Raw genomic sequence first — 14,487 nt, forward strand, 5'->3', positions numbered from 1 at the left:
ACTGTGAGATGAGCTTCTGCCTATTCAGAGTTGTAGTTTGCTTTGGAAAAAACTGTCTGCTAAATGCAAATGTAGCAAGTACTGCAACTATTCACATCATGTTATAAGTGGGCTTGAGCCCTGCTTGGGGTACCTTGCGATGGATTGGTGTCCTGTCCTGGGTGTGTCCCCTCCCCCTTCGGCTTTGCGCCCTGTGTTGCTGGGTAAGGTTTCAACTTACTGCGACCCCGCTCGGAACAAAGCGGTTCTTGACAATTCATGAACGGATGTTATAAGTGTCTAATAAGCATTTAAAGCTTGTGTTTGAGTTACACTCAAATTGGACCTATTTACTACTTTAATCACGTAAGGTGTTTCTTTCATCTTCTTTCATCTTGCATCCTTCGCACTAGGTGTTTATTAATAACAATAAATTAATGATCACCAGTTTCAGTGAATTTTACCCATACATGTATTAATTAAGGTGATGCTTTTCTCCACAGCAACTTACAACTATAATTATTTTCCCGTTTATACAGCTGAGCGATGGTACTGGAACACACGCACACATTTTCAGAACCGCTTGTCCCACACAGGGTCACGGGGAACCGGAGCCTACCCGGTAACATAGGGCGTAAGGCCGGAGGGGGAGGGGACACATCCAGGACGGGACGCCAGTCCGCCGCAAGGCACCCCAAGCAGGACTCGAACCCCCGACCCACTGGAGAGCAGGACTGTGGTCCAACTCACTGCGCCACCGCACCCCCCTGGTACTGGAACACACACACACACACATCTTCAGAACCGCTTGTCCCTGACGGGGTCACGGGGAACCGGAGCCAACCCGGCAACACAGGGCGTTAGGCCGGAGGGGGAAGGGGACACACCCAGGACGGGACGCCAGTCCGCCACAAGGCACCCCAAGCGGGACTCGAACCCCAGACCCACCGGAGAGTAGGACTGTGGTCCAACCCACTGCGCCACCGCACCCCCTTACAATTTAGGGTAATTACTTCGCTCAGGGGTACTACAGCCAAAGATGGAGATTAAACCAGAAACCTCTGGCTCTAAAGACAACAGTACTAACCACTACATTACCAGCTGTCCCACCCATTTTCTCCAAATTTTGTACATCTGTTGTGTGTCTTGTGAGATTTGACCAATCATAGGAAATAAATGGTTGAGACTATACACACACACACCATCTGAAACCGCTTGTCCCATATGGGGTCGCGGGGAGCCGGAACCTAACACAGGAGGGGGAAGGGACACACCCGGGATGAGACGCCAGTCCATCACAGGGCACCCCAAGCAGGACTCAAACAACTGACCCCCCAGAGAGCAGGACCCCGTCCAACCCACTGCGCCACCGCACCCCCTGGGTTGAGACTATAAAAAACAAAGTGGAGAGAGAGATAATTTCAGGTAAATGATGTCTATAGGCCACGTATGCCAAAAAGAAGCATAGAACTTGTGATGACAACTGGAGTTGGTTAACGGTGTTAAAGAACATTAGATGACCACCTAGAAGCGATGGAAAAGGGCCGTCCCATGGTGGGGGGGACGCGATAGAGCGCAGTGTCACACACAGCACAGCGCTTAGTAAGTAGCACGTTGGCGCGGGAAAAGAGGCGCTCGCGGAGCCGCTCGCGGGAGCCGCTCACCAGCGCTCCGCTTCGTGCCGTGAAAGTGCGGAGCCTTTAGGGGCAGCAGACGCGTCCGCTTGCCGGGAAGGGGCTGCCGAGCCGCTCGGTGTGTTCCAGAGGACTGTGGGACGGCACAGGAGCGGAAGGACACGCACCTCGTGGGCGAAACACGCAACTGGTGGTGGGGGCCGAAGTGGGGGACCATCACTGATCATCGTGTACGCGCTCAGCTACTCGGCTACGTAGCAGTTCTTGTTTTTCGCCTTTTCTTTATGTTATTTCTTTATTTTTGCGTGTTTCTTTTTCGTTGTAGTTTTATTAGTTCTTCGCTGTCCCGAGTTTGGCTAGTCCGTCCGGGACCGGCTGCATTTTTTTTGCCAGCATCCAGGATGTCAAATGTGTGCGCGAATGACCATGATGATGATCTGGAAGGAATCCTGTCCGATTTCGAGGGTAGGTGTTCGACCGACCACACACACACACACACGGAGCAACGTTTCCTTTTTCTACAAATTATGAACAACTTGTGAATAACAACACGTCACGTGCAGCACGAAAACACTCAGAGGTGAAATTTACTCTTATTCGTCAAGGTGACATTATTACGAGGCTTTCGCTTTTCAGTGAACTTGGGATAATAAACGAAATAAATGGCACGCATTGTCTGGGGTGAAAAACTGATTTCTTTTTAACAAATAATATTAGTACCATGAAACGATACATATCTTTTAAAATTGCGCCCCAAAGTGGATGAATCTAGTTTGTGGGTTGTCTCAAGTCAGTGAGTTTTTTTTAAATAAAATGATTCCTTCATACCTTAATTATAATAATAATAATAATAATAATAATAATAATAATAAGAGGAAGAAGAAGAAGAACTTCTTTAGTTGTTGCCTTATCTAACACGACTTAAACTTAAATAATCACTCTCGCAATTATATATTGTGTTAAATTTGTGTTTACCCTGAGAAGAGTAAAGTTGGCTTAGTTGTGATAAAAGTTAATTTTGTCACTATTATGCCTGTTGACATGTAGCGGTTGTCTTAGTAAGTGGGAAAAATAGATGTGTGGTCTTACATGGCTGAGCGGACCTGAGCGGCCGCCCCCCGCAGCCTTCTCTTCATACATCGCGTATGAGCTTTATTATAGCACATGACGTCATGCAGATCAATGCATTTAACAGAATCTTTGAGAAAGTTTAATGCAAAAAAAAAAAAAAAAAAAAAATTAAATCTTCTCTTTGAACAGTTTCTGCACCTTCTTTTGCTAGTTTAAAGGTATCACTTAAGTCTTGAGGTTTAAACCATTTTTGAAGTGTTTGCATAGTGTGGCACAGTTTGTGTCCCTTTCAGATGGATTATAGTGAGCTGTTTATTATGAGGTCAAAAGTGAACAAAGAAGTGGTGTGACCATATTTCCATTGTTCTTAACCGTTGACTGGTCTCACAGTGAATACCAGAGCAGAGGTGACCTTTACATTTACATTTATTCATTTAGCAGATGCTTTTCTCCAAAGCGATGTACATCTCAGAGAAATACAATTTGTACATTACACTAGGAGAAAGAGCCATAGTTGCAGACATGTGATTCTTAAGTAAACTTAGTTTGTTTCCTTCCACTTTTATGCACCAATGTTCATCTCACGGTGAACGATACGCACGGTAAAGGCTTTACCTTGATTTCTGTTGAGTGTTTCTGTTCAGGCTAAACCACTAATGTGAGCCAAACTTCTCTTATGCCAAGTTAAAAAGAGAGGTTATGCCTTATGTGCTGAGATGTGTCTCATTAAGATGCAGAATTGGCCTCACAAACAAAAACCAACTTGAAACTTCATTAGCATTACCTTAATCTGTTGCACCATCTTTGATTTTTAATACTTATTTAAGCAAAAAAGCCAGCTTAGTGTCCTATGGTAATATATTTAAAAAATAATCACAAATTAACTTGAAAGATTTTAAATTTATCTGACAGCTTCATTTTTTTTTTTTTTTTTTTTGAGGTTCCAAACAGTGTAGAGCCCCAGCGAAGCTATGTTTCAGCATTGAGACGCTGATAGAGGAATGCTTTACCCTGAAAGAAATGGCCCAAGGCTAAAATGTATGTGATTAAATTACGTGGAATTCACGTTGTAATGAAATGTGTGGCAAAGTAATTATTGGAAATAAAAGGAATTCAAATACTAATCTCTTTGCATTTAGTGTGAAACAGGGCTGTTAGTCTAGATAATGATGACTTACAGTAGAGTACAAAAGCAAGAACCATTTACTCCACTCTAACTGTTCCTTCATATCAGCTGAGAGCTGGAATAGGATAAGAACCAAGGGAGAATTACCAGGCATTGAGTGACCACCCTTGAGAGAGCTGTGCCAGCTGACTAAGGCTCATGTCCAATTTGCAAGACAGGAATAGCTGACTGCCACAGAGATGGAGCATATGGAAAGGAGCTGGACTGGGAGTTTTCAGAAGGCATTTGGAAATTCTAGACGGCTATAGTTTGGACCTCACCAGATCTTAGAAATGTGGGTTTGATTATCATTGTGTTGCCATAGGTTTTGCTGTACTGTAATGTTGCTGTACAACATTCGAGAAAGACAGCAGTTCTTTTTGTTCCCATGAAGGGCGGCATGAAAATAGGAGAAAGTGATTGAATGGCAGACCCTCTTCCACATTCCATTCAGCTCCTTGTATTTCAGATGCCTCTAAAACCTAAGGTCAGAGGAAGCCAGTGTAGGCAGTGGGGAGTGGAGTGCCTGGGGGAGGGTATGTGTGGCCATAAAGTCCTTCATCTCCGGTTCCCACATGTTGATTCTTTTAGCGTTTCTTTCCACAGATTACAGCTTGATATCTTAGTAAAAAACAAAGAATTAAGTTAAGTTGTGCATGTTAAGATGAAGAAAAAACACTTAGCCATAGTAAACAAGAGCTTCGCTTCATTTGTGTGCTTCCTGCAACAGCAGTCGGACTATAAGCAAAAGGTAATTGGGGGGGAAAAAAAAAACTACATGCATTGGGGAATAAAGGTCAGGTGATGTTTTTTTTTTTTTTTTTTAAATTTTCTTTGTTCCAATTTCTTATAACCTTAATATGAAATCTAAATTAGTTCAGTCAGTGTAAATTTTTGCCAGTGCCAACTTCTTAATGTTTACTAAAAGTAAAACTTGGCAGCACTACAGAGATTGAGTAGTTATGATGTAACGGTTGTATGAAGAGTCATATATTTTATAATCTCTTGCATTTAAAAATAAATCCATTTGAGATTAAAATTAATCAATATATAAAGTTTTGTCTGTAATTAGGGACCAGATGGGACAAGTTAGCACTAAAGTACAAGTCATAATGCAGGTCTGCAGGCGTCAGGCAGAAGCTTTGGTCTGATCACCATAGCAACAGCATAGTAATTGGCTGCTCGGAATTTTGGATCCAGATGTGCGTGTGACAGATGTTTCCACAGATTAACAGTACACACCTGAGATTCTTGGGGCTGATGATGAGGCTGTCAGAAAATACCATAGAGAATTTGAAACCTGATGAGAACGAGGTGCTTCACTGCAAGTCCTTGCATGTCTAGATTGTGCTGAGGACATGTAATAGAAGTTTCCAGAAGAGCATCATGAGGCTGAAAAGATTTTACTGGGGTGTCTGTCTCTCTGTCTTTGGCCTTTCATTATTTTTTGCTGAAAAAAATCTCTGAATTTTTGTACATTTTCCTACATTCCTTGTAAACAGAATTCCGACTAAGTTGTATTTAAACTTTCCCATTTAGGCATATAGCCACACGAATTTGTCAATCAGTGCATCTTTGGAATTTATTTACCCTAATTCAGAAAGTTTCAAATTACATTTGTGAAGATTTGTACTTTTGCTGAGATGTACGTCGCTTTTGACAAAAGTGTCTGCTAAATGAATAAATGTAAATGTAAATGTAAGATTATATTTTTGTACAATTCACATTTTCTGCATATGAGCATTTCTTTCCTACTCCATAACATTTACATAGTATTTATTAATTTAGCAGACACTTTTCTCTAAAGCGACATAAATTTCAGAGAAAAATACAAAAAGTGCATTACACTATCAATTTCAAAATCCACTTCCACATTTTTAGTAAGACAGAGGACCTCTCTGCATGCTTCTTCAGGCTTGTAATTTTTCATGACGAAACAAGTGATCAAGTTCAGTTTAATTGAACCACAGGATAGCCAGGTCACATTTATGCTTGTTCTCAAATACCCTAAGCATGCAAGTAATTAATGAAGCACCTATTAGCAGTGACAAACACAACACTGTGTAATAAAATTGTTGAATATCAGTCTGGAAATCCATACATTTCTAGGGTACATTGAATTTTCTGAAAGGAGAACCTCATGCGGTGTCTTTTAGCTACCTTTATAATGCATTTGCACTGAATGAATTCATGGCTGATTTCATTTATGATTTATAGGAACGTAACATAGATAAGTCTAAAATGTGTTTCAGTAGCAGTTAAAAGAGATTCTTGAAGTAAACTTAGGAAAATCTTAAGTGACCTGTAAAGTGGCCCTTTTTTAGTAACATGTCTATAATGGAAATGCAGTCATCCTTTGGATCACCAAGGAAGTTACATATACATTTGTATGTTATAAAACTTGTTTCTTTCTATCCGCAGAACTGAAAAGGTCCTTTGACACTGAAGACTTGTGTGAGATCCCTACTTTCTCTCCCACCTCCACAAACAAATCTCCATTAAATCAGTGTCCATCCTTGGGCAGAGATATGGATAGAAAAGCACAAGATACTTACATTTATCCAGCTTCTCAATCACTTATTGGTGTCAGTTCCATCCTGGCAGAGAGCAAAGAGATGAAGAACACAATGACTTCCAGCCTCCTCTTCAACTCTGTAACCACTGCAAAAACCAATGAGAGAGCAGCTTCCGGAGTCTATAGAGTTTCCTCCTTTAAGAGCAAATTCAGTCCAAACACCTCATCTTCTTCCTCTGGACTTGAGAGTGACAATGAAAGCCTTCATAGTTCTTCTTCCAGCTTGGACTACCAGGCCTCCACCAGAATGAGCTCTCATGCTGGGTCTGCTATGCAAGTGAATGAATACAAAACCTTAGATTGTCCTTCCCTAATGAAATTCTCCTCACATGGCAACATGTTCCATTCAGGTTTTGAAGCACCCTTAGCAAGTGAATGCATTAAAGTTAACCATGGCTCCATGTCCTCCCTGGATCAAAATATTTATGAAAGCATAGATGTTCAAAGTGCTGCTTCTTTAGGTCATAGATATGACAACCAGGGATTCCCACGGAATTCGGTTCCCGAATGGCAGAAAAGCAGTGATTTTGGAGTGGATGTCTCTTTTTCTCAGAGTCCATGGCCTTCTAAACACAAGGACTTTACAAAGATAAACAAATATCCTTTTGATCTGGATAACCTGGACATCAAGCCTCAAGAATCACCTGCTGAAGTCATTTCCATGCCCCAGTCAATCTCAAGGTCTAACCTCAAAAAAAGCAGCCTGCCCATGACAGCTGTGTCTTCTAACTTATTCAGGAAAGGCAGTACATTCATGCAGTCTGTCCAGGACCAGGGGAAGAAACAACCCATGTTTTCATCTGGCTATTGCCCAATACCTGATGCCAACAGAAATTTCTCCGCTCCTTTCTCTTCAGCTCAGGCTCCTTATGTCAAGTTGGCCTCACACCAACAGATGGCAGACATCAACCCAGTGACTCCTCTTGCAGCTGCTCAGGTGAATCTCACGTTTGAGCCTGAGCAGGGAACAACAGTGAAGGACAGTGTAGGGTCAATAATTCAGAAGATTGCTTCCTTTGCAAGTGTTGACAGGTCCAGACCTTGTAAGAACAGCAGCCTCCCTGTACAACCTCAGTCATCACTGAGATATTTCAAGAGAGAAACAGGTAAGTCTTTTTGAAAGGCAATATCATCAATAATGACTTTGTGTGACATCGGCTATTTTTTCATCATAGAAAGTGGTTAGGAGTAGCAGTGACAGGTAATACATAAACATTACAGGCATGTTGAAAGATTATTTTTTATAACATCTATGTATAAAAATATGTAAATGTGATCTGTACTTTTAAATTTACTTAAGACAAAAACCTATAAATCTGGCTTTTTTTCATGTAGCAATGTAGTATAATCATACTTTTCAGGAGTATTTTAATTCCGGTGCACACTGGGTGACACTTCAAAGCATTTCATAACTTCCAAATTTTATGTAAGGCTTTTCTTTGCCTTTCCAACTTTTAACACTATCTTTTATTTATCTAATTTTTTTTGAATTTATAACTCAGGTCTATTCGAGGTGATTTTGCTTATTTCTTGCATAGCTTTTGCGAACGTGTAGAGTAATATTCCCTGAAATTGCATTGTGCTGAACAGACAAGGGTGGGTCTCGGGTTCGAGTCCTGCTTGGGGTGCCTTGCGACGGACTGGCGTCCTGTCCTGGGTGTGTCCCCTCCCCCTCCAGCCTTGTACCCTATGTTGCTGGGTTAGGCTCCAGCCCGCCGTAACCCTGCTCGGGACAAGTGGTTGTAGCCATTGTGTGTGTGTGTGTGTGTGGGTGTGTGTGTGTGAGTGTGAGAGAGAGAGAATAGTCAGGGTGTCTCAGTCTTTTGTAATCCTGTGTGTTATTATAAAGAAACACAGTTTCTAGTAAAACCTTCCCAAGTGATCATAACAGACTGTGTGCTCAACTCAAGTAACCAGTGTTAAACAGTTTGCCCTCCTCAATCACATGACTGCATAACTCATTGCTATTAAATTGCACCGTTACTGTAGCCACCGCTGATGTATAATGATGCTTGTGAGTATTAGATTATACAGCATTTTGCTGCATGGTGGTTTGTTTTTGAGCAAAATCTTAGAGAGCACATCAGAAGCTTATCTAGAGTTTAACCTAATTGTTTATGTTGTAATTATTTCTTCGCTAGGGGGTGTGGTGGCGCAGTGGGTTGGACCACAGTCCTGCTTTCCGGTGGGTCTGGGGTTCGAGTCCTGCTTAGGGTGCCTTGTGACGGACTGGCGTCCCGTCCCGGGTGTGTCCCCTCCCCCTCCGGCCTTGCGCCCTGTGTTACCGGGTAGGCTCCGGTTCCCCGTGACCCCGTATGGGACAAGCGGTTCTGAAAATGTGTGTGTGTTTAAAAATCACCAAGGTGGAAACTAGCAGTCATTCCTAGTGGTGCACTGATGCAGTTTCTTCAAGAAAACTTTTAAAATTGTTATTGTACCCCAAAAAGGTTCATACTTGGAGAACTATACCTCTGTCTTGCTGTCAAACTCAGAGCGAGTAAGGTAATACCACTGACCGCAAAAAGATGATGAAAGTAGTCATTTGTCGCTATGCTAATTCCCCTTCTGGGTGGTATGTCTGAAGATCGAAGTGCCGAGCCTCACACTTGGGAGAGATAAGAGAAACAAAAGGCCGCAAAAAGAGAGAAGCATGTTTTGTCACTGAAACTTTATACTTTTTTTTTTTAAAATCTCTTGTTGACATGCAAGCACCCAGAAATGTATCAATATTCCTTTCAAGCTGCTTTATTCCATGAGGTTGACTAACATTTTTCACATAAACATGACACTCCAGGTGCTTCAGTTTCGTCCCACGATACAAAGACACGAGTTTCAGGTGAGCTGGTGGCTATAAACTTGCTCATAGTTTGTAAACGTGTGCGATTTCCTTGCGAAACATGCAGAGTAATGGAATTTAAACGTTTGTACGTTTTATGTTGTAAAAGGTTGACTGCATTAAATCACTGCAAGAGCTATACAGGCGGTCCCTAATTTACGATGGTTCGACTTATGATTTTTTCGACTTTTTGATGGTGAGCTGATGATAGACATTCAGTAGAAACCGTATTTCGAATTTTGATTTTTTCCCGGCCAAGCGATATGTGATGCAATACTCTCTCGCGATGCTGGGCCGCGGCAGCGATCCGCATCTCCCAGTCTGCCACGCGGTTGTGTTTTGTGCATCCATAATGTCACAGAAAGGCCCATCTGTGTCTCCTGCTACTGGTGGGAAGAAGGAGAGGAGGGCAAATACTCTTGAAGAGAAAGTTAAGATAAATGCCCAGCATGAAGGCGGCAAGTCCGTAATGGCCATAGCATGTATGCTAGGCTATGATGATCAGGAGCTTAGGTGTATTAAATGCATTTTCAGTTTATGATATTTTCAACCTATGATGGGTTTCGCGGAACGTAACCACATCGTAAATCAGGGACCACCTGTATTAGGTATTAAAGCTACAAGTAAGCCAGCTGGCCACGTTGCACAATTTTTTGTCTAACTTTTAATTAATCACATAGGGGGGCTGCGGTGGCGCTACAGGTTTGGCCAGTGCCTGCTGTCTGACAGGTCTGGGGTTCGAGCCCTACTTGGGGTGCCCTGCGATGGGCTGGTGCCCTGTCCAGAGTGTGTCCCCTGACCCTGCACCCTGTGCTGCTGGGTCGGCTCTGGCTTACTGCAAGCCTGCTCAGGACAAACAGCTGTAGATGTTGGTTGGTTAATCTTTTAATCTTCCCATCACTTTAGCACTTACCAGTTCTGTGCTCTATTATTAGAGCATATATTTACCAGAAAGTACCAGTGAGAGCAGGTGTGTGCTTTTGCCATTGTCATGCCTGCCAACTACCGCTGTTTGTCAGTGTGTAGACATGCTGTGCCACACTGAAAAGGTGCTGCAGATTGGACAAGTGGCAAGTCTCTCGCCACACGTGCCCTAAGATGTTGACAGAATAAGCAGGCAAAAACGAGAAAAGGAACGGCTAAAAATGGCTTTAGGATTTTCCATAAGAAGGGATTGAAGCACTACTGGCCATTCATAAAAAGAGGTATTCTTTGCTTTTGAGTGTAAACTGTAAGAACTGACTTTGGATCTTTAATATGTTTGTATTTCTGTATTTCGATTTGTTTCGTGGAGTTTTGAAAACTTTGGAGGTCATTAACAATGTTAATGCACTGCGTCTCCACATAGCTATCAGTTTGATACTAAGTGGAAACCAGCAAGAAGCTGCAGATGAAATTACACACTTCAGCTGGAAATTGGTTCAGTTGTATAGTTTATAAGCAAAATAACAAGCAGCATGTTTTTTTTTAATCAGATATACTTTTAATAAGTTTATCACAATTATTGCAGTTCAGTTAAGTTACGGTAAATTTAAGAAAAAATGCTGCACGGCTTTTATGAACAAGTTGTTATAGAAAATACACACAGATCCATAGGCCTTTGTTTTACTGGGGTTTTACAGTTGAACAAGATTTCAATATTTCTATAATCAGAGAGTTAAAGGAATAATACAGAGTGAAAAATCTATTTTTCTTCGTGTATGTCAGGTTTAATTGTAAAATTACAAGGCAAAATTACACTGAGTGTGCAATGTCTTCGGAGTTTGCTGCGTACTGGAGAAAAAGGGCTATGGCGAGTAAATCTTTCCTCAGCATTTCAAGAAGCAAGCAGCTGTTCCCTGTGACACTAACCATAACCATCAAGCAATTCAGTGTTCATAAAGGCACTAATTCCAGACATTGGAAGCCTTGGTTTGTAATATCATCTTAGAAAAAATGCTTCCCTGCTATAGAGTTAGCCGGCAAAATACGCGACTTAATTGTCTGAACTTTAAGCTCCGCATTAAGCTTTTATGACTAAGACAGTGTTCAGGTTGATAACTTGACATTAAATCCTGGATGAGGTTTAATTAGAGCCTGGCTGCAAGTGAAATGTATGCAAGCCTGTTTTCTGAAAATGAGTAAATCAGTATTGTTGTTTCTGCCAAAAATACAGTCATTGAGTCTACTTTCAGCTAAAAAAAGGAGCATATCATCTAGATCCTTCATAAGCAGACCGCTGTAACTAGAATAGTGTAGTTGGTAGCAATTTAAAGTAAATAGATGTGTCTTTTTACTTTGTTTGAGTGAAGTGTGACTGCGTGGGTGTGTGGGGGTGTGTGTGGAGGAACTCTGGGAAGGCACAACTGAAACCAAGTGGTCAAACAGCTGCAATTGTCATGTACAAAATCTCATTTAGAAGCACCGAGCTCCAGTTTCAGGAACGCATTCTTGTTAGAGTAAGTATCCATAGACCTTATAATGTGGCTCAAAAGGATTTTTGTAATGATATGTTTGGGTTTCAGCAATTCTGTTCAGTTCCGCTCAGGTTGTAACGCGGCTTTTCGATGTAGGACTCCGGTGCTGTAAGCTCTCGAACTTCGAACAGATGATCGCGTTGGATTTGACGTGACGTTTAGTCATTTTTTTTAAGTGTCAAGTCGCTGAAATTTAGAAAGCATTGTAAGTGTTTATTAGTAGCAGTTGGAGAAGAGTTACCTCTTTGGTGAAGGAAAAGTAAATGGCAAAGTTTCCCGGTATTTGACAAACCATACTGATCTGTACATGAGGGAATGCGCATCACATAGGGCTCCTGGTTCTCAGCGTATTAGTAAAGAGCCACTGATGACAACTACGCAAAAAGTGGAGCACTGTGGTTCACATCCTAGCTCTTTTATTCCCATTACAAGGTGTCCACATGTCTAGCTGTTACGGATAATACAGAAATAACAGTAAATTGGTCTAGCATCGGTGCATGTGATCTGAACTATTAGTATAGTTCATCTGTATTCATATGTGTATTCATTCTTGTGTAATTCATCTGTCGAAACAATGACGGACCCACTTATTTTGCATAAGGTAGGCTTTGTATGTTTTTGCTATTCAAAGTAAATACTTAAGCTGCTCCAGTTCCTAGTAATATAACAAGAAAATTTGGTTTTTTTTTTTTCTTCATATCTTGATTTCAGGAAGTTTCTGATCTTCCCAGCCTGTAATGCATGGCAAATTATGAATCTATTTCATCAAACAAATGTTGTGAAACAAGAATGTAGCCTTTTCGAAACATTTCAGCTTACATACGTACCCTCTTTGGCTATTTGCTGTTTTTGTATTTTAAAAGGGGGGGTCCTTTCGCAGATGTTTGTTATAAGATGAACTGGGATTCATTACCCTTGTGTGGTTTAGATTCAGAACCTCCTTTTCAGAAGTTTGCAGAACTATTCTATTTTCACTTCTGAAGTAGTTTGTTCAGGGAAGAATTTGATATACCATCTAAAAGGCCACACAAGCACTACTCTGTGATCTCTGTGATAATTTCCTGTAGCATAACGCCTTGAAGGCATAACAAGTTATGCAGAAAATGTGGAAGGTTTGCCGTAGACTGCCTGTGTGGTTCACACTGTTGAATGAGAGGTGGGCGCGGGGGGGGGGGTGATGTATTATATTAATAAAAAATAAGGAGAGATTCAGACTCTCTTTGAAAAGCTGTAAGCCCACAAAGTAAAAAAAAAAAACATATCCTTTGGTGAATTCTTTATTGCCAGGAATTTCAGTGGGTCAGCATGTTCACTGCAGAATATAAAAAATGAGAAGATAAAAACTTGAAAGGTCTCGGATTTTATAGAAATCATTTGCTTTTAAGATGCATTTTTATAGGCCTGTGTTTTCCAATAAATAAACTTTGGCTGCATTCTGAATGTTATTTAATGCAGAGCAGTTATGCAATAGGGTGTGGTGGGACAGTGGGTAAAACTTTTCGCCAGAGCTGCAGAGCTTCTCATTGGGTTTAGGGTTCAAGTGCACCTCCAGGTGTGTGAGGTTTGCATGTTTCTCCCTGTGTTTCCACCCTAGACATGTACAGAGGAATGTCCTGTAAAGCCACTTATGTTCCTTCCTTGTTTTGGAAACCACTCAAGTTCTCCCTGAATAAGGTTTGATTTTATGGCACTTCCATCGATATTACCAAATTTTTTATTTTTTGTTACAGCATTGAAACAATATCCGTAATGAATTTAAATATATGCTTATGAGATGGGGGTGTGATGGTGCAGCGGGTTTGGCTGGGGCCTGCTGGCTGGTGGGTCTGAGGTTCGAGTCCTGACTGGGGTGCCTTGCAGTGGACTGGTGTCCCGTCCTGGGTGTGTCCCCTCCCTCTTCAGTCTTGCGCCCTGTGTTGTTGGGTTAGCCTCTGGTTCACAGTGACCCTGCTTGGGATAAGCAGTTGCACACATTGTGTGTGTTTATAAAAGAAGAAAAAGTAGTGAAAGTCAGTACAGTAATATATTTTACCATCAGATATTTCCTTATCAGATGTTGAAAACAAAGGATTTCTCACCCTGCTGTGCAACATTTTCTTTAAAAACGTTGCTTATTTAATGTTGCACAAATACTGCTTGGTCATTAAATACCAGAGCAGTTATTACACTGTCTTCAAATAGTTTTAATTTCTTTTCCTTTCTTTTGTTTTTTCTCAGATGATGTGAATCACTTTCTCCCAGCGAATGACTCATAAGAAACAAATCCCTTGTAATAACTGCCAAGAGGAACAAATGGAGCTGAGTCAAAAAGCCAGGCCACCATGTAAAAATAATCCTTCTAGATCTCATTTTAAATCAATATATAACTGTGTTCTAAGTTTGAATGGTTATATATCCATATACATGGCTGTAACCCAACCAAACAACCAATCAATTGCAATAACTGCTTATACCGAGCGGGGTCACGGTGAGCTGGAGCCTATCCCAGAGATATTGGATGCAAGGCTGGTGGGGGTGGAGGGGCACACCCTGGACAGGATGCCAGCCCACCGCAGGGCCTGGTTATAACCGTTCCCCATGTAATAATATTACAACAGTGGAACACCTAGTTAAACTGCATGTTGCTGAATCTCTAAACAGAAATTACCCTTAATTATATGCAGTATGGGGGGTGCAGTGGCGCAGTGGGTTGGACCACAGTCCTGCTCTCCGGTGGGTCTGGGGTTCAAGTCCTGCTTGGGGTGCCTTGCGACAAACTGGCGTCCCGTCCT

At 41.6% G+C, this 14,487-nt stretch overlaps 1 protein-coding gene across 2 annotated transcripts in view; it reads left to right on the top strand.

The window, feature by feature from the left end:
* Positions 1 to 1,763: 1,763 nt before the first annotated feature.
* The window catches only part of LOC108927080 (neuronal-specific septin-3-like), a 50,163-nt gene continuing 37,439 nt past the window's right edge, over positions 1,764 to 14,487 (top strand). Inside the window, exons 1-2 of one of the 2 annotated variants that reach the window (XM_018740113.2) lie at positions 1,764 to 2,078; positions 6,271 to 7,530. In XM_018740113.2, coding sequence (XP_018595629.2) covers positions 1,898 to 2,078; positions 6,271 to 7,530 — 1,441 coding nt within the window. In that variant the 5' untranslated portion in view covers positions 1,764 to 1,897. Of the gene's footprint in view, positions 2,079 to 4,446; positions 4,601 to 6,270; positions 7,531 to 14,487 lie in introns of those variants that run through there. The other variant, XM_018740122.2, reaches the window with a different exon arrangement.

This window comes from Scleropages formosus, chromosome 20, assembly GCF_900964775.1.
Source record: "Scleropages formosus chromosome 20, fSclFor1.1, whole genome shotgun sequence".
NCBI lineage: Eukaryota > Metazoa > Chordata > Actinopteri > Osteoglossiformes > Osteoglossidae > Scleropages > Scleropages formosus.